The sequence below is a fragment of the Silene latifolia genome, chromosome 5 (genome assembly GCF_048544455.1).
Source record: "Silene latifolia isolate original U9 population chromosome 5, ASM4854445v1, whole genome shotgun sequence".
NCBI lineage: Eukaryota > Viridiplantae > Streptophyta > Magnoliopsida > Caryophyllales > Caryophyllaceae > Silene > Silene latifolia.
This window is the reverse complement of record NC_133530.1, coordinates 4,030,916-4,052,495: the sequence shown is the minus strand read 5'-3', so window position 1 is coordinate 4,052,495 and position 21,580 is coordinate 4,030,916. Positions and strand designations below refer to the sequence as shown.

The following is a 21,580-nucleotide window of genomic DNA, read 5'->3' as shown; positions in this document are numbered from 1 at the left end:
TGCGGTTCGTTGGGGAGGGAAATACTTGTTGAGAAAAGCCTTAGAGACATCGTCCCAAGTCCGAAGAGAGTCGGGTTCGCAAATTTTAAGCCATTCCTTGGCACTTCCCCTCAAAGAGTAAGGGAAAAGCCTAAGGCGTACGGCATCCTCCGTCACTCCATTGGCCTTGAACATGTCACAACTATCCAAGAACTCGTTGAGATGCTCGTTGGGGTTTTCGGTGGCTCCCCCTCCGAATTGATTCCCTTGGACAAGTTGAAGCAAGGTGGCTTTCACATCGAAATTGTTGGCTTGAATGGGTGGTTTGACGATACTCGGATTCACCACCTTTTTAGGAGCCAAGTTGTCTCTCATAGGAACCGCGGCCATTGTTACTTCCGTTTCCGGTGTTGCAAAAGGATTTTCGAAAGCTTCAAAGACCCGTGGTTCTTCTTGAAGGTCCTCAATTACTGGATTTTCTTGAGGAATCGGTGTTTCTATAAGCCCTCTTCTACGGAGTGAATTTAGTCTTCTCGCGGTTGCTTCGATCTCGTGGTCAATCGGACGAATTGGTTGACCTCTTCGAGCTCTCCTAACCATGCAAAAAGTCCTACACACTTAAGATAGGGATTAGTAACAAAAGACTTAGTCTAAACAAGAACGAAAACAATTAATATCTAGCCGAACTCCCCGGCAACGGCGCCAAAAACTTGATGGTTATCAAATAATACCTCGCAAGTGCACGATTTTATCGTTGTACACTATTAAGGGTCGATCCCACAAGGAGCTAGGAAGACTACTAATCGTTTTAACTCTATGGTTTAGCTAAGTCGACAATAAAGGGAGAAGGTTATGCTAGAACTACTAACAACAAGGTAATACAAAGTAAATAAGAAATAGGAGAAAAATCAAGATAGAATAAATGGTTGTAAATCAAATATTTTAAAATTCTAAGACTCGGTTCTTCCCAAACAATTCGTAATTCCACACAATCGAATCTCTTGGCTAATCACAAGGGTAGAAAGGTGAGGAGGTGACGACTCTAATTCGCCTAAGACCCCCCTCTCGGGTTCGAAATAGGACACTAGTACTACCCACCAACCCCCCTCTCGGGTTCGAAGGTCGGAATCCCTAGCTCAATACCCGACTACCCCAAAAACATGCATTTTCCCAAGGTAGTCCAATATTTGCTAAGGTCATTAAGCCCCATCAATTCCCGGGTCATCCCACTCCCTCTCTCGAGGGTCGATTTCAAACGCTAGATTAGAGGTGTCCTACCCCGGTTCTCCCTTTCGGTCTCAACCAAGGTTAACAATCGGGTCAAATCTCGGGTATCCAAATCACAACCTAACCAACTCTCGTTGGTGGTCAAGGGTCGTAAATCAACACTACCCAAAAGTCAACCCATAAACCATGTCAATCCTCTAACCTACCCTCACCAATTTCCCCAAATAATTAGCCTTTATGAAATTTAATTAGAGAAATTACTCATGTTGGGTCAAACCGAGCCCTAGTGGAAGACTACTCACTAATCATGGTCCTAATTGCAAAATAAACAATAAAGATGGAAACTTTGGTCACAAACATGGTGGGAAGATGAATCTTACTACTAATCATGCAACAAATTCAACAATAGTTAAGAGAGAAAGAGATTTTATCTAATAACAAGATTAACTAATCCAAAAGGCACAATCTTTAACCAAATCAACTCAAAGATTAAGTCTTTGAGGACAACTATCCAAGGATGAACAAATAAAAGAGAAACAAAGGAAAAAGGAAAAATGAAAAGATGAACAATGATGAAATCAATAACAACAAACAAACAACAACAACAATAATTTTAACATAAACAATCAAACAAACATGAAGGAAGAACAAAATGTAAACAAATGAAAATAAGGAGAGGAATAATACCAATCCAAAGCAAGAAAGGAAATAGTATAGAATAAATAAGGATAAACTTTCAATCTTGTTCTTACAACCCAACTTCAATCCCCAATTAATTGAAGAACTAGCTTAATTAGGGAATGATTAACAAAATAATTAACAAAGTTTGAAATTTGAAAGGGTAAATATTCTGGATCTAGGGTTCTGTGTACAAAGGGGTTTAAGAGGGGGTATTTATAGGTTCCACAAGGATTAGGACAGAAATTGAAATGGGCTTTGAAACACGCATACGCACTCCCGGCCGGTCAACCGCCACGGTGCTTTGGCGGCTGGGAGATCTCTGAATTTTGAACGAGTTTTGAAGTCATCAGGTGTGCACGGCCGGTCAACCGGCCGCCGGTCCCCGACCGGTGGGGCACCCTTGACTTCAATCTTGACTTTGGCTTTTGGAGGACTCCCGGTAGCTTTGCCAGCTTCTGGCCATTTGACCTACTGGGAGATTCCCGTAACTTTCTTCATTTCTCAAGCTCATATGTCTTCCCAGTGGCTAGCCGTCACGGCCACCTACCGGTGGGGATGCTTCTTCCTTACTCCTTCCTTCATTTCCATGTAAATGTACTCCCGGTAATGCCGTGCCTCTACCTACTGAGAATACTCCTCAAAGATTATTCCCTTCATCTTTCATGCATAGCATTAGAAATCCCGTCTTCCTAGCTTCAATTCGCCCGTTCCCGCCTCAATTTCTGCAAGGGGGCCATAGTGTCATAGTAAAGGGAATCGGGACAAGAATTTAGAGAAAGGGAGTACAAAACCGACTCAAACGGAGTCGAATATGCATGAAAATAGAGGGAAAAAGAGTGCAAAATGGTCCTATATCAATTGGCATCCCGTACGCCGGTTGAATTACCCGGCCGGTGGGGGGCTGCACAACCCCAGAATTGTGGACGGTATCATCTTGGCAGAATTCGGTTTCGTCAGTCACAAATACTTCTTGTTGTTTCGACATCTTCTTAGCTTTTTGGGTGGGTTTTTTTTTTTTTTTTTTTTTTTTTTTGGGAATGAATGTGACTAGCTTCTAGTATCTCTTCCCATAGACGGCGCCAATTGTTCCGGGTGTAATTCCGAAGCAAGTATTGTTACCACTCGTGGCTTGTAGAACGATGTCTTTGACTGAATCCTCCTTTCGGTCTCCTGAAATGATGAACAAACTGAGGGCTTGGCTTTGGCCAAGCGTACTCACTCCGACGCCCAAGTCAGTGAACTTAAAGAGATAAGTTATGTGTTACTTGGCTAAGTATATATTGTAGAGAGATAAGGAAGATATTACCAGATTATAGGGTATTTAGGTTATGATTCTGGGATCCTTTCCTCAATGAGGGTTGAGGAGTATATATAGACTTTCACCTTTTGTCACGTAGTGGCCAAGTGACTAGCAGGTGGAAAGACCGTTCTACCCTCGGCCGATGGACCCATGGCAGGCCGGCCGAGGGGTCTTGGATATGAGTACGCGGATATGTGCCCCGGCTGGATCGTTGTCTGGCCGAGACCCAAAGTGACAGGCCGACAGGTTGCGTCGGCTAGGCTGTCAAGGTGTTGACTTGCTGTGGATATCTTTGACCTTGCTCAATATGTTGACTCGGTCAGCGGGTGCAGAATATGCCCCATCAGACGTAAAGGGATATAATAATTATTTAATATGTTATAAATTAAAAGGGTAAAAAGGTAATATTACCAAGAATCAGGTACTTGGAATGTAGCTTATTTTGGTAAAATGACGTAAAAGGTAATATTTCATTTTAGGTAGCTTATTTAGGCAAAAAAGCTACTTGCCAAACACTTGCAGAAAAATAAGCTACCTGAAATTTTTATAAAAAAAACTACTTCAGTCAAAACAGGTACCTGAAATGTCTTACCAAACAGAGCTTTAATACCCTTCCAAATCCCCTATTTACTAAATGAATAGGCAAAACTCCAACTTTTCCCGCCTAAAACATATTTCCTAGAATAGTGTTTGGAATTTTTCTTTAACATATATTATAGGTGTGTACATGATAAGTTATAAATGTATTTAAATATTTATAACATGTAATATTTCACATTCTGCAAAAATTTATCTCCGATTTTTTTAGGATAAGGAAATTCTTTTTTTAAAGAACTTAATGATAAAATTTATTGACTTTTTAGTAAGAAGTTGTTGCGGCTAAAAAATATGGTATTAGTAAATATTTGTTAAAAGTCATTGACTTTTTATGATAAAAATTTGCAGCTAAAAAATATGTTATTAGTAAATATTTGTAAATTAACATTATTAATTTCTCAGTAAAAAAACAAAAAAAAAAATACTCATTTTATTACTTCTTACGATTTAAATTTTTATTTATTTCTCCAATCTAAATACATTAAGGAGAAACATGAAAAATAAGTGAATTGTCAATTTAAATTCTATAAATAATACACTAGAAAGTAAAACTCTATAAATACATGCATATATTGCACGGGGTCTATATTAGTAACTCTTTAAATACCGCGCATTCATTGCGCGACATCTAAACTAGTTTGATATTAATTTAGAAATTAGAGAATAAATTACACATGAATCAATGTAGTTAATGCATGTATTAAGTATTTATTTCCTTTTTTTAGTTCCTTAAATACAACTCATTGGATTGTAATTAATGCATGTATTAAGTATTCTTGAAAGATGGTGCTGATGACCTGGGTTCAAATTTTACCGGCGTCAAAATTGCTCTTATAACTCCTTTTACGCACAAAAAAAATCTTCTATTTTTTCCTTAATTAATTAAAAAGGGTGTGACCTTGATTCTAAGACATATGACGTAATTAATTTTTAAGCACCAATTCTTAGTACGGAGTACAATAATTCTTGTATACCAATTCTTGTATCAAACAACCACTTTTTTTATTCAAATATGTATTGAAGTTAAACAACTTTTAATTATCGTTTTTAATTATGAGAGTGGTAAATATGCATGCGTTATATTATTGAATTGATGATCAATTTATGGTAAAATTATCTTACATGAGACATATTATTCTTGAAGGAGTAAGCTTTCTGAGACACGGTCTTTCATTAAGTTTATTGAGAGACAGACTATTTCACAATTTTAAGAAAAAATGGTAGTAGAGGACATAGGTGATAAAATAGGTACAAATCATGGTTAAAGATAAAATGGGTACATTTATTATATAAATAAGTACGAATTACTATGTTACGATCAACAATAAAAGGGTCACGAAAAACAAATAAATGAATACGAAAGATTGGTCTTTCAATAACTTAGTGAGAAACCGTCTCTTCCAAATTTTTGTGTTTTTGAAGAGTGTGATAAATCTTTTGCACTTGAGTTACTATGTCTCAATAATTACAGAAAATAAGATGGCGCCATATTAGTCGTAACAAGTGCTCGTTACACCTCTTACATCAATTTTTTTTTTTTGACAACAATGAACACCTTATATTAAAAGACAAGCAAATACAACAAGGTTAGCCTGTTGCTAGGCTTACAGACCATAGAGGGTGTAGTACAAACAAAGTACGGATCCGAAAGACAGAGTGCCGTACAATAATTGGTACTGGCAATTTGTTTGCCAGAACAGAGGATAATTTTCGACATGAAATACGAAAGGAAACGTGGCTATAATTCTTCTGTTGAGCATACTGCATAGCCCAAATGAGTAGACGTGTGGATGCAACAAACAACGATCGCGCCCGAATTGTGTTAGAAACTGAGTCACCCAAAGCAGAATCCAAAATAATACCAGTGAAGCACTGTATTGTCGCATCTTGCTGGATTGAGAGTGAAATGTAAACAACCTGGTCGCTTTGAGGATTGCAAATTCCTGCCATTTTGATAGGAGGAAGACAAACAACATGCGGTTCAAAAGATGACCTAATTAGATGTAGCTGAGAAGTGGAACTTACCAGATTACCAATGAGATGGTAAATAGCTGCCGGCTGGACCGGATGATTTTGGAAAACAACTAAATTCCGAGAGTTCCATATTGCACGGAGTATACAACAAAAATATATCAAGCCGGAGTCCTTTTGCAATCCGAAAGATTGACGTGCCAGATAAGTTAAAAAATCCGCAATCCATGTAAGAAAGGGAATGAAAGGATTCGCCATGGCATTAATACCAAGCCAAGAAGATTTCCATAAGTGATGTGCTATCGAACACGATCTAAAAAGGTGATCCATGGACTCATGTGAAGAGTGGCAAAGGTGACACTCTTGGGCCACATTCAAACCTCGTGATAACAAGTTTACATTAGTGGGTAATATATTGTGCGCCATTTTCCAAAGAAGGATCGATAACTTGCGTGAGAGCGTCTTTTTCCAGACAATGTTCCAAGGAAACTGGTGCAGCCTAGAACGAGCTGAAGAAGCAGCTGGAGTTTGTGACCAAAGAAGAAAATATCCCGACTTAGCTGTATAAACACCATCCTCAGTAAACTTCCAATAAATAAAGTCATCAATATCAGGGGCTGGAGGTTCCATAGCAATGATGTCCTTTGTAGTTTTAGAAGCAAAATAACGGTAGAGCAAGGTTGGATTCCAGTCCCCCGAATCCAAGATAAAAGATGGTAGAGGCGGTAGAGTCTCTGGAACGGGTGTATTGATAGTTGGTAGTTCTCCATTCACCCATCGACTTGACCAAATATCAACTAACTTACCACTACCCACTTTCCAGCAAATGGCGTCTTTTGTCAAATCCACTGCATGGCAAATACCATTCCATGCATAAGATACATTCGAAACCACCGACCTAGATCTCGGAATAGGCAGATCCCTCCGATATTTAGCATTCCAAAATTTTGCAAGTAAAGTAGTCGGTCTTGAAGTGATACGCCAGAAATTTTTGAGGAGTAAGGATTGATTGAGCAAGAAAGTATTCTTAATACCAAGTCCACCATATTCCTTGGGAGATTGCAGAACCTCTCGACGAAGCCAGTGAATTGTATTTTTGTTCCAATCATTACGCCACCAGAAAGCGACAATCAAAGCGTCGATTTTACGGCATACAGCATGTGGAATAGGAACACAAGACAAAATATGATTAAGAGAGGCTAATAGAATAGACGAGATAAGAACAAGCTTACTCGACTGGCTTAGATGAAGTGCTGTCCATGAAGTAATGCGTGTAGTAATCTTGTCAATTAAAGGAAGAAGCCGTTCTGATTTTTTCCGCGAGATATCAATTGGAACTCCCAGATAATCTCCAAAAGAAGTAACCGTGGGCATCTTCAGGATAGACGTAAGATGGCTCCGGAAATCCGTTGGTGTATTCGGACTGAATTTAATGTATGATTTGTCCAGATTAATCATTTGGCCAGACCCAACTTCAAATTCCTTGAGTAAATCGCGCATAGCTTCAAAAGAATTATTAGTAGCTTTACAGCATAGAAGAGCATCATCCGCATAAAATAAATGCGATAACGTAGGCGCATATCGTGAAATCTCTTGGACTTCTTAAAGATCACCGACGACTGTAAATACCATATATGCATTGCATGATTGTGACCGTTTTGAGATTTCTTAATATTATGAATGTCTATTCGCTTATTCAATTCATCAAATCAAATATTAAAGGGCAAATACCATATCTCCAATTATTTAATTTTGCTTGTTAAGCAATCTTTGGAAATATCAAACCAAATTAAAGGTTGGCAAGTTTGTGAGACCTGAATTTCAACTATTTATATAGACAACATTAAAATGTTAATAGACCTTATATAAGATATGTGATAAGATAATATCTAGACTTAGACCATCCACAATAGAGAGAAGTTTATTTTCCTCTTATTTTGTCTCACTCCCTCTAATTTTTGGACACCTCATTTTCTCTTTCATTCACTTTATTTCTCACCATCTCCATCCTCTTTCTTTTATTTTCTCACACAATAGAGAAGATTATCTTATGTTCCTCTCTTAACACTCTCTTTCCTCTAAGAGGACATCCTCTCTATTGTGAGGCACATGTTATATATCCTCTTAGCAAGAGAAAAGCTTACATTGGCCCTAGTGCCCACAAACCAATCACTATTTGTCTTGTGCATAATAATTCTTTTATTTTTATCTTTTATAGAATTTTGAGATTATTTAAAGTAAGAGAGGTAATATGAGATGATCCTCTCTATTGTGGGAAAAAAATAATGGAAGAGGGTGGTAATGGTGATGAGAAATGAGATTGATGAAAGAGAAAATGAGGTGTCGAAAAAATAGAGAAAGAGTGAAAAATAGGAGGAAGATAACATCCTCTCTATTGTGGATGCTCTAAGAGGATGTTCAATCCTCTCTATTGTGGATGCTCTTAGTATCACCTGATGTCAGTATAAGACCTTGATCATTTTGGTTTAATCTCAGCTCATTTCAGTTTAGCTCAGCTCAACTATATATTTAGTTTAGTTCAATTCAATTCAACTCAATTCTACTCAAATTAACTCTTAATTCAGATTGATCATTCAGTTTGATTAAGTTCAGTTCTTTTAAGCTAAAAGAAAAGAACTTAACGTAACACACTATAATACCTTATTGTAGGGGATTTTCTTAGGATATTGTATTTGACCACACACACAATAATAAAGACAAGAATAACAGGGACACAAATATAACGAGGTTCACCAAATTGGTTACGTCCTCACTGCCGTTGCACTAGGATTTTATTGATCACACTCGGAGATTACAATAAGAGTAATATACACAAGAGACTTAAAGACTGCTCTTATTATTACACTTATAACTCACTTATGAGGATTTGAAGGATGTTAAGAACTGAGCACTTCATCTCCTTTTATAGGCAGAACTCGTACTCTTCTACACGTTCTTAACTGCACAAGGAGCACCATTTTCTTCATGCTATAGTCAGCGCCCACCACTATGGACTTTTGCTATCTACAATTTATCTAGCATTAAATGCTCTTCATCAGTAGCGTTTCACAATTGTCAACAATAGACAATTCACCTTGTGTGTACACACTCCAAAATATGGAGGATCAGACTTAGACCTGGCAAACGGGTCAATCGGGTCGGGTTCGGGTCGGGCCAGTTTGGGTCGGATCATTTCGGGTTTCTCAAATTTTCGGGTTCGTTCGGATCGGGTCAGTTCATTTCGGGTTACGGGTCTTTTTCGGGTTTGTTGGTCGGGTGTGTTTCGGGTCAAGCGGGTCGGGTTAATTCGGGTCAGGCCATTTTTGGGTCAAAGATTAACAGAAGAGAGACATTTCAAGTCTATTAGGGTCAATTAAAGTTATATTTTGTCGGGTCATTTTCGGGTTGAGTGGTTTCGGATTGGTCATTTCGGGTCGGGTCTGTTACGGGTCCATGAAAGCTCGGGTCATTTTCGGGTCGGGTCGGGTCACCTCGGGCTTCGGGTGTCATTCGGGTTCAGCAATTCGGGTCTCGAGTCATCCTTTTCGGGTCGGGTTAATCGGGTCGGGTTGATTTTGCCAGGTCTAGGATCAGTACAACAATCTCCCACCTCCGACATCTTTTGGAGGTACCACTGAAAAACACCTCATTCACCCGATCCACCTAATAAAACCGCGTCTCCGCTCATGCCAAGTGCAAGAGCCCAATCGAGGTACTGTCCAACCTCGACCCATTATCATCCAAGTCTGTTCCCAACGGCAACCATACATGTCAGGCTTCATCCATCGCTCCTCGGGGCGTGCACTCCCACCTGAACGAAACATTCTTTCGTGCCTCCTTGGAACTACTTGAATTTCCGCACACATCCCAGCGTGCCAGTTTCACCTTGTGCGTTCTCGGACCATCTTTCGCCTTCAAGCCACCGATTTTACTCACACGGTCCTTAGTGTAAGGCCCACTATGCATAATTTTCGGATCCCGCGACAAGTCTCGTGAAACAATTTCAGACTTCATCCCTCCAGCAGCTACTCTACTCATGTCACAACACCCTGAAGTGGTATACAAAGTTCCACTCTTAGTCCCACGAGCTAGTAGCCTAGTACCATAGCTTCCTTGACTATTTTCCAGGAACTCCCCTCAAAGACAACCTTGTAGCCTGCTTCATCGAGCTTTCCAACAGATATCAATTTCTTTTTCAAGTTCGGGATGAACATGACATCTGTAAGCTCCCACCTACCCCCAGTCGGGGTCCGGATTTTCACATCACCTATTCCCATAATTGGCAAAGCCTTACCATTCGCCAGGTAAGCGGTACCACACCTTCCACCAATAAATTTATGAAAGGAATTTTTACATGGGGTAGCGTGAAATGACACACCAGAGTCTAACACCCAAGACTCCATTGGATCTTCGACACTCACAGCCAAATGATCACCCTCACTCTCAACAGCTATCGCCGTACTACCATCCTCATAATTACGCCGCTCTTGGTTTTTCTTAGGATTCACACAATCCCTCCTGACATGTCCACTCTCACCACAATCCCAACAAGTCGGGCCACCTTTCACTCGTGACTTAGATCTCCCATGATGACCACCACTATAATTTTTCCTTCCTCTACCCTCTGCAACTAAACCACTCTCATCATTGACTCCAGAGGTCTCACCTAATTCCTTCTTGCGAATACTTTTGCTCAGAATTAGATCTCGTACCTCATCAAACTTGAGCTTCACTTGTCCTTGCGAACTACTAATTGCAGTGACAGTAGTATCCCAACTACTAGGCAACGAGGATAACAAAATTAAGGCTTTTATCTCGTCATCAAAATCTATTTTTACCGAACTAAGTTGCCTCGTGATCACATTATAATCATTAATATGATCAGCCATTGTGGTTCCTTCATGCATCTCAGAAACCAAACAGGTCTACGCATAAGGAATACCTTATTTGTAGCAGATGGTTTCTCATACATGTTCTCCAGGGCATTCATCAGGTCAACCGTCGTCGTCGCATTCATCACATTAAATGCAACGTTTCTGGCCAGCGTCAACCGGACCACGCCTAGCGCCTGCCTATCCAATTTTTCCCACTCAGCCTTCTCCATGGAATCCGGCTTAGAGCCTTCCAATGAGAGATGCATATTCTTCGAATACAAATAATCAGTTATTTGCATTTTCCAGAAAGCAAAATCTTTCCCGTCGAATTTATCGAACATGATTTTACCTCCTTCCATTATTGCGAATTTTTTTTGTGGTTCACTCTCCCTCACCCTTACTCGCCCAACCGGGCTCTGATACCAGTTTGTAGGGGATATTCTTAGGGTATTGTATTTGACCACACACACAATAATAAAGACAAGAATAACAGGGACACAAATATAACGAGGTTCACCAAATTGGCTATGTCCTCACTGCGGTTGCACTAGGATTTTATTGATCACACTCGGAGATTACAATAAGAGTAATATACACAAGAGACTTAAAGACTGCTCTTATTATTACACTTATAACTCACTTATGAGGATGTGAGGGATGCTAAGAACTGAGCAATTCATCTCCTTTTATAGGCAGAACTCGTACTCTTCTACACGTTCTTCACTGCACAAGGAGCACCATTTTCTTCCTGCTATAGTCACGCCCACCACTGTGGACTTTTGCTATCTACAATTTATCTAGCATTAAATGCTCTTCATCAGTAACTTTTCACAATTGTCAACAATAGACAATTTACCTTGTGTGTACACACTCCAAATATGGAGGATCAGTACAACACACTTGAGTTACTATGTCTCATTAAATTACAGAAAATAAGATGGCGCCATATTAGTTAGTCCTAAAGAGTGCTCGTTACACCTCTTACATCAATTATATATCGCAAATTCTTATTTGTGACGGAGGGTATCCGTCACAAACAAGAGACGGGTACCATATTGTCTCACAAAAAACCCATATGGGGTGAGAGAAGGAGCACATGGGGTGGGTGCCCATCTTGTCCCCTCTACCCATTTCCACACACAAAATACCCGTCGCAAGATCCGACCCGTCGCAAGGGAGACCTACTGATTATATATATAGACAACATTAAAATGATAATAGACCTTATATAAGATATGTGATAAGATAATATCGAGACTTAGTATCACCTGATGTCAGTATAAGACCTTGTTCGTTTTGGTTTAATCTCAGCTCATTTCAGTTTAACTCAGCTCAGCTATATATTTAGTTTAGTTCAATTTAATTCTCTTCAGCTCAATTCTACTCAAATTAACTTTTAATTCAGATTGATCATTTAGTTCGATTAAGTTCAGTTCTTTTAAGCTGAAAGAAAAGAGCGTAACGTAACAAAATATACACAAAATCTCATTGAAGACGGCACGTATCCGTCACTTTAGAGTGACGGATACCATTTCCTCTCACAAATGACCCAAATAGAGGAGAGAGAGAAGCACATGGGGTGCCCCACCTTGTCCCCCTATCCGTTTTGTGAGTGGCATTACCCGTCACTTGCTACGACCCGTTCTCAGCAAGACTAACTGCAAAATATAAGGCCTCATCGTTATCGTTAAATTATTGTCATGGGGATTGGGGAATGATCAATGATTCAATGCACTGTGTATAACGTGTAATAATCTTGAAATTATTTTTATTAAATTATTAGTGGTTGTTGAATCCATTAAGAAAGTGACCAATTGAGAAAGTAGTATAAATAGGGTAAGCACATTGCCAAGGACATCACATCAGCCTTCTAATAATAGTAAGCAAATATTAAAGAGTGAAAAAAACACGTAAAATAATGGCGATTGAGAATATTGTTATTACGAGCAATGGCGAAACCGTTCAACAAAAGGAAGTGCGTCCTCTAGCACACTATCACACTAGTCTTTGGGGTGATCGATTCCTTAACTACACTCCTCCTAACCAGGTATTTCGTCTTCGTAATGAATGAGTTAGTCTTGTGTATGACCATTTATATATTTATTGTGTGAAACAGATTTAGAACTAGTAAAGTAAGAATAACCACTTTAGTTTAACTCAAAAGGCTAAAAGTGAAAAGAACGATTACGGACACAAAGATTTGCATGAGGCGGCTTTACACAAGTATATGTGGTTATTGTACTATTTTAGTTCTTGTTCTAATTTATTGTTTTTGTATGCGTTTAATATCAAAATCGAGGTAAAAGACGTACTTACAAAAATATCCCTTAGGGGACATTCGTACATGATTTTTATAAAGGTTTCTCAATATTACGTGGTAAAGATACGTGAAAAAGAAACGTAGAAAATGGACAGACCAATGATATATAGTTACTCAAAATTTGTTCGGTCAAAATAGCTTTGACATAACGAAAACTCTTAGACACGGATTCCAAATGCAACATTATTTTTCTAAAACTGTTATAATTCTTGTAAAGATGAGCAGTCTGAAAAAAAGAATCGTCATCTTTTAAGCTTGTAAAATATGAGTTATTGGCACTTTTTTTTTTTTTTTTTTTAATTTATGAGCATTACGTACAAATTGGCCAAAAAATACGGAGTAGGTACTATCACGTACATATTGGAGACCAAAAGATTCAGATAATGACATGAGTTTGACACTAATCACTATTGAGTTAGTGCTGTCTCAGTGTCGGATCCCATGTATTTCAACTTCCGTTTCAGTCAATAGTTTATACTTACTTTATTTACCTTTCACAAAATAAAACAAAGTAAATATAAACTATTTACTGGGATAAAACAAATATAAACTATTCACTGCGACAGAGAAAATAGTAACAAGTGTCGATATTACTATCTTAGAAGATTTAGATACTTTTAGGAGATGTAACGGTAGTACCGAAATTTGTTATTACTGACTCACTGAGTGAGGCCTTAGTATTGTCCTTAAAAATATTCAGCGAAAAAAATACATATGGTGCGAGAGGTTTTACGAAATTAGTGAGACCGTCTAAGCTCACGTGAGAGTTAGTGACTAAATTAAATTATTATCAAAAATATATATTGAGATAACGTATTTATTGTAGGAAATTCAAAGGAAATATGAAGAAGAAGCACAAAATTTGAAAGAAGAAGTGAGGAAAAAGCTTGTGGAAGTTGTTAAGGATTCAAAAGAAAGACTATTAACCATAGACAATATAGAACAACTTGGAGTGGCATACCATTTTGAAGCAGAAATTGAAGACAATTTGCTACAATTTTTCAACAATTATTCTCATGAATTAGAGACTTATGAGAAAGATCTCCACTTTGTCTCTCTAAGATTTCGTCTCTTAAGGCAACATGGTTTCTATGTCTCTTGCGGTATGATGCTGTTTTTCTAACGTGTGCTCGATTCAAATTAAAGATACGCATTAATGGCCTAAATGTGATAAATTTCACAAAATATTTTTATTACTTATGGTAAAAATGAGTTTGAATTTCTTATGAGAATATCTTGTGAATTATCCTACCACATTAAGCTTATTAATAGGACAATTCACATATGGTAGTTTTAGCCCTGATTTCTTTCATATATAAACTTTCTTAATTGAATCGTGTTTAAAGGACAAGAATTAAACTGAATTTTTTTATAAGAAATTGACTGAATTGAACTAAATTGAAACTAAGTTCAAATGAACAGGTTTTAATAAGGATATAATTTCAACTAATGTTTTTTATTTGGTGAAACAGACGTGTTTAACCAGTTTAAGAACGAGGATGGAACTTTCAAGGAAGAGCTTAGTAAAGATGTAATAGGCATGCTAAACTTGTATGAAGCATCTTATCTAAGGGTGCAAGGAGAGGAAATCCTAGATGAAGCAATCAAGTTTACCACTAATCACTTGAAATCAATGTTAGATCAATTAAGCCAACCATTATTAACCCAAGTGACTCAAGCCTTGAAATTGCCTTTACATAAAGGTATCACTAGGCTTTTGTCAAGGTATTATATCACTACATATGAAGCTAACCCAAAACATGATGGAACTCTTCTAAGATTTGCAAAGTTAGATTTCAACTTACTACAATCCATGCACCTCAAGGAACTACAAGCTCTCTCAAGGTAACTATGCTACTCTCTTCATTATTTTTTAGATGTCATTTTAGGTGAATGCAGAATTTACTCTCGTATCAAGTTTTAATTAAATTTCTTTAACGACATCCCTTGCAAACCTCATTTCATAGGTTAATTATTGACATATCTTGACTTAAATTTTATTAAATTTACATTATCGGACCTGAACTGCACCCATACATAGCAGAGAAAGTTCAGTTATTACGTTCAAGGTTGAGTAACTCCTTGGTTAATTTTTTTTTCCATGTTAATAATAAGATTTGAGCATCTACTATGTTATTTTTATGTAATGTAGATGGTGGAAAGACTTGGAATTTGGCACAAAACTACCATTTGCAAGAGACAGAATTGCAGAAGTATACTTTTGGATGTTAGGAACATTTTATGAACCCAAATATGCCTTAGGCAGAGAAATATTCACAAAATTGTACAAGATGACATCGGTTATGGACGACACATACGACGCTTATGGACTCTTTCCAGAACTTCAAGTGTACACTAAAGCCGTGCAAAGGTAAAATGCGTGAAACGGATAAAAAACGACCCATATATATACCCAGTTAGTAATGAACATTAATTATGCTATATAGATGTTTTTTTGGAAACGTTTCACATTTAAGACGGTCTTAAGAAAGACTTGTTATTCCAGGTGGGATAAAAGCTGTATGAACGAATTGCCCGACTACATGAAGCTGACTTACGAAGCTCTTCTTGATACTTTTCGAGGATTTGAGCAAAAATTAGCCCAGGAAGGAAGATCACATCTTGTTCCTTATGTTCAAGAATTAGTAAGGATATTTTTATTTGCACAATAATTTTTATTTTTTCTTCAATTCGTAAGTCCGCTAGGGGTTACATTTTTTCTTATATTAGACCGTCTCACAATTGAATGTTAATAGATGAAAGCACAATGCCGAGCATATTTTCAAGAGGCGAAGTGGTGCAACCAAAAGTACGTGCCATCATATGACGAGTACCTAGACTCTGCCGCGATCACCACTGCAGGGTACACATTGATGTCAGCTGCAACTTACCTAGGAATGGGAGAATTGGCGACTGAAGAAGCCTTTGAATGGGTTAGCCAGACACCGAAACCTGTCAAAGCTTCCTGTATTATTGGAAGGCTCATTGGTGACATAGCTAGCTATAAGGTATGATGTCAGCTAACATAACTGGTAAAGTCCTGGGCTGCTGATACTCATCACCTGGGTTCAATTCCCATCAGCAACATATCTGCCATTATTTATCACAAAAATGATAAATAAAATGAATGTTGACCATTTTTAACTAATATGAATGTTTTCTAAGTTAAATATTGATTTGCAGTTGGAGAAAAATCGAGATCATGTAGCCTCAGCGGTACAATGTTACATGTCACAGTACGGAGTGTCAGAGGAAGAGGCAAAGGAGAAACTAAGGGACTTAGTAGAAGAAGCATGGAAGGATTTAAACCAGGAGATGCTTCGACCAACCAAACTTCCAAGGCCATTGATGATGAGAATCTTGAACCTTTCACGAGTCATTGAAGTCTTTTATCGACTTGGTGTAGATGACTACTCAGTTGTGAGCGAGAATATGAAGGAAAAAATACACGCGGTGCTCATTGATCCGGTTATGTTCTAAGCCAAGTGTGGCACAAGCCTTAAGCTGGAAACTATCCTGTAGTTTTAAATTTTTAATATGTTTGTTTCGAGTGTGTCAATTGCGCTTTTCGTGTTATGTTATCCGTAAACAGTCACTTTGTGTTATGGTGAATGTCAAGAAGGATGAACATCCTTGGTTTGTGACGGTGGTGTAGTTTCAAAATGTCTTTTGCGTTGTTTCTTCAATAATAATAATAATGGATGTAAATTTACCAGAAGAAAGGAATGATCTGAGCTGAACTTCATGAATTACAATTCAATTTTGTTCAAACCCGTAGTTTAAACAATTACGGCCCATTTCATTCTAAACCAAATTTGTTTTGTGCTCATTTGTTTAAAAGTGGTAAAGTGAATACGAACGGTTCCGGATTCCCATAAAATTTGACGTGTCCACACTAGTATCATGATTCATGACTGATGACCCATTAACTGATACTCCTTCCATTCAACTCAACTTTACATATTTGCTTTATCACGTTTGCCAACGCGACTTTTACATGGTAAATATCTTTAGTTACGTATTTGCAAAAATTACAAAAGTTAGATATTTTTAATCTACTCTTAAAAACGAATCAAATAAGATCTCACATGAATATATTTTAACTTATGTATCGAGAAAAAATTGAAGTTGAATGTCCGCTTGCGAATAGTGCGCAAAGAAAAACATGCAAAGTGGAGTTGAATGGAGGGAGTACAATTTAGTTTCTAAATACTCCCTTTGACACTCCCTTTGACCAGTCAAAACATAACATTATTCACTTTTTGGTGGTCAAACTTTAAAAACTTTGACCATGAATATGGTGAAAATTATGAAACTTTTAAACACGAAACTTATACTCCCTCCACACACCTATTTTCACCCCATTTGCTTTTGGGAGGTCAAAATTTCCGAACTTTGACCGTAAATAACTTGGAGAATAAACATGCCCTCGGCGTAACCAAGGATCTTTGAGGTCGGGTCGGGTGTTTCGGTGAGATGGTCGTGGTAGGCGAGTAGCGAGCCAAAAGGGTTTGAGATTTTGGTAATGCCAGTAGGCCCTGCCACACCTTTCACGACGAAATAGGCGGTTTTGTTGAATTGTTCGTGTAAGTAGAGGCTGAAATGCACGGATTTTAGGCGGTTTCCGGCGGCAATGTGGCTGTGTTTGATGTTATGGGAGAGTGCAAGAGTTGAAAAGAGAGCTATGATTGTGAAGCAAAGTAAAGAGGGGGCCATGGATGATAGTGTTTGTAGTTTGTGAGTTATATGTTGCATGTTGCATGTTGCATGTTGCTTGGCTTATATAGGCAACGACGTACATTTGATTTGTGCAACTGCCTAAAAAACATGAGTAAGTCTCGTGTGAGGCGATTTTATTACACTAATAGTTGTAAAACGTATTCAAACACAACCCTATTAGTGACTGGATAAAACTAATTATTACTAAAAGATCAGTTTTATGATAAATTCGTGTAACACCGCTTTGCATAAGTTTTTCTGAAAATTACGAGCTTTTTAACCCAACAAACTTCACTTTTTTTTTTTTTTTTTTTTTTTTTTTTTTAGTATACGTCAATATGAAGATAAGCTTATTTTCAAATGTTAAAGAGATGTTTCTTATAAACCTAGTATCGATTAGAAATAAAGTTATTATTATTCGGGTTTCTCTAATATGTGTCCACTAGGTTTGGTGACCGGCCTCGCCCGGGCTACCTCTATTTACCGTTAAATTTTATTTTCAATTAAATAAACTATGTTGGAGTTGTCTAACTCACACGTTTACTATTTATAATATATTTTTCTACGGCATATCTTGTAATTATGATGAAATGTAAAATTTATTTTCAAATTATGAGACACGTTCACTACCCCGCTATTAATATTATTACTTTCATGACATTCTTTCTTAATATCATTACGTTCACTACTCCCGTAGTCACTATTGTTTCTTTTACTAATTTCTCTATTTTTTTCTGTTAAATTTATTATTCCCGTTAATTTTATTCGGCTTATATCTAAATAAATAAAATATTTCCTTGAGTCGATTGGTTATTTAATTGTTCATACTTTTTCTCATTGTTACCACTGTTACTTTCACTACATTCGTAGTTACTTTCACTACTCCCGCTTTCATTATTATTGATGGGGCATATTCTGCACCGCTGACCAAGTCAACATACTGAGCAAGGTCAAAGATGTCCACAACAAGTCAACGACTTATACAGCCTAGCCGATCGACCCATCGGCTGTTAGCTGGGTCTCGGCGTGACAACTAGTCACCGGGACACATATCCGCGTACTCATATCCAAGACCCCTCGGCGGTGAGTCAACATGGCCCGCCGGCCTGCCATAGGTCCCTCGGCCGAGGGGTAGATCAGTCTTTCCACCTGCTAGCCACTTGGCCACTTGGCCACTACGTGACAAAAGGTGAAAGCCTATAAATACTCCTCAAGGATCCCACAACTAAAACCTAAATACACTATTCATCTGGTAATATCTCCCTTATCTCTCTACAATACGTATCTAGCCAAGTAACACAGCTTAATCCTTTAAGTTTACTGACTTGAGCGTCGGAGTGAGTACGCTTGGCACACAGCCAAGCCCTCAGTTCGTTCATTGTTGCAGGAGAGGCCGAGAGGGACGACAGAAGCAAGAAGGGTTCAACTCAAGACATTATTCTACAAGCCACGGGTGGTAACTAATAACTGCTCTGGAAATTACACCCGGAACAATTATAACTGTCACTACTCCCACATTAATACCGTTAATTTTATTAATCTCGTTGCTGCTACTATTACTTTTACTACATTTAATTTAATGTATAACTCTATGATGATACTAATTAATTCCATAAGTGGGGCATGTTAATTTTAAGGAAAATCACTATATTCTTGTGTTTTCTAAATTTAATTACTTATTAAATGTAATTTCCATAAATATTCTTCATCAAGGCATGTTTATATTATACTTTTAACCCAAACTATATAATATTTACATTGAGGTCCCTTTGAGGTCCATTACACGATGCTATCGATTTAAAACTATATAGTATAATTAATTTGTATAGATTTTTTTAATTACATTGAAATCCCTTGGTTTCTGGAATTAATATATAGTATTGATTAATTGATTGATTGGATACATGTTAAGATGTCAATTAGGGAAGGATTTACAACATTATTAATTCTCTAAGTATGGTCATTATGAGGTCATGTTCATTATATAGCGGTGCTTCTATGAGTTGGTTGAAGGTGTAAAATAATGTCATCATATGGTCCAGGATCCATTTGAACTGCAAAACAAAGAATATCCACCGCAAATACGAGAAAAAAACATTGAAAGCTGAGAAGTTAAATGAAAATTCCAAATTGAAATTCAACTTAACTAAAAAAGTAGCACAAGGTTCAAACAAGTACATTGTTCAAAAGAAAGTAAAATACTAAATGAGTTAAAAGTAAATAATAGCTGAAATCACATAAGAAAACATCACATTGATGCAAAGTTCAAATTAGAAGCACTTGAAGAACTTGCTTTTGATGGACATCCCCGCTTGTTATGACCCTCTACGTAGATGGTGTTTTGTCTGGTGAGCTGATGTTGTCATGGTGGAAGGTTGGTGATTCATGATTTCTGGGGAAAATTGGGGGTTTGAGTTGAAGACACGATCTGGGGGTAATTAGTGTAAGGAGTAAGGGTATGTTGGTCAATGCAAATGTATGTAAGACGATAAAATAAAATCGAGTTGATAATTACACAAAACCGTCACTAGAATATAAAATAGGTGAGAATGGTGGGGAGTAACATGAAAGTTAGGTGGTTATTTGTAAAGTAGAACATAATAGGTGGTAAATTGTAAAGAATGAAATATAATAGGTGGTAAATTGTAATTTTTCCTTATTAATTTGTCAAACTTTGTCGAATTTTGTGGATAGCTTAGAAGGTAGAATATACAAATTAATAATTGGAGCCTTAATAATTTAATTAGTCAGTTTTATTTATGGATATCTCATTCATTATTTTACCTTTTTTATATCAGGAATATTTTTGAAGCGTAATTTGAAAACTTATTGTTTATTTGTTACTCAATAACAATATTCATAAATGGTTCCTCCTCTCTCCTTAATCTTTGTGTCAAAACTAAAAAGTAAATAAATGTTGGGATAACAACTCAAGTCCCACATTGAAAAAAAAAAGAGAAGTTCTAGCTAATTTATAAGAGTCTTATCACTTCATTAATATGAGAGCTTTTGGAAAATAGTCCAAAAATAAAACCGTGCGGGCTTGATCCAAAACGGATAATACCATACTAATGTGATAGCGTGCTTGTTTGGGAGAAGTCTTAGAATGGTGACCTCTTGGGAAGGTTTCCGGATGCGCATAAGTGAAGATAAAATGCGCTGAGAACGACCCGTATTGATCTGTGGGCCACGTACACAGCCTGACAAGCTAGCGTGAGTGACCGCTTCCGACCCTAAATTTGGGTCAGGATGTTACATGGATCCAGTGTAGTGGAGTCCAAGGTAATGGTTCGGTGGTGGCAATTATCAAAAATTACTCTTTGATGATGTGTGTATATACCATGAATTGCTCTGTCTAATCAAGTAATTTAAAATCATTTTTATTTACAAGCATGTTCTTTTGGATAACCATTCGAGATACTCTAAGAGGTAGTTAGAGCAACTCCAACGCATGCATAAATGGAGTGGCTTGGATTTCTAAGCCAATATATGGCTTAGCATTGTAGCACAAAATTTATTTTAGCCTGGTCCAAGAGAATAGCTTGCATTTGACAAAATCTTTTACTGATGATGCATGTTTCTATTTTGTTTAATACTTTGATGAATTTACTCTTTAATGGGACCCACTTAAAAATAAGATGGATGTTAGCTTGACATTGGAAAATATTATAGCTTGGAAGAACTTAGCTTGAAAATCTCATATGCCAACCCCAAGCTACTCAATTGGTAGCCTAGCATTAGAGTTACTCTTACTTACTTTGACTGTTAGTTACTCTCAGCTCTTATTGTAAAACTACAACGTCCTTTTTTTCTTGCATAAGACTTTATATGACAATAGATCCCGAATACTGTTTATATTGGGATCCAGATTCATCAGCTCAGATCTGGATCGTAGTATAATGGATCACGTGG

General features: G+C 37.4%; 1 protein-coding gene across 1 annotated transcript; it reads left to right on the top strand.

Annotated features, from left to right (window-relative positions):
- The first annotated feature begins 12,491 nt into the window (after positions 1-12,491).
- On the top strand, positions 12,492-16,717 carry LOC141656460 ((-)-drimenol synthase-like). Its single transcript, XM_074463350.1, has 7 exons — positions 12,492-12,676; positions 13,776-14,052; positions 14,422-14,794; positions 15,102-15,320; positions 15,456-15,594; positions 15,706-15,957; positions 16,133-16,717. The coding sequence occupies exons 1-7, from the start codon at positions 12,548-12,550 to the stop codon at positions 16,427-16,429; spliced, it is 1,686 nt and encodes a 561-aa protein (XP_074319451.1). The 5' UTR covers positions 12,492-12,547; the 3' UTR covers positions 16,430-16,717.
- The last annotated feature ends 4,863 nt before the right edge of the window (positions 16,718-21,580 follow it).

Excerpts from the sequence above, each read along its gene's own strand:
- LOC141656460 (XM_074463350.1), top strand. The coding sequence starts at position 12,548 with ATGGCGATTGAGAATATTGTTATTACGAGCAATGGCGAAACCGTTCAA. Across the intron at positions 15,595-15,705 it reads TTCCTTATGTTCAAGAATTA|ATGAAAGCACAATGCCGAGC; the intron begins GTAAGGATATTT and ends GAATGTTAATAG. Across the intron at positions 15,958-16,132 it reads GTGACATAGCTAGCTATAAG|TTGGAGAAAAATCGAGATCA; the intron begins GTATGATGTCAG and ends ATTGATTTGCAG.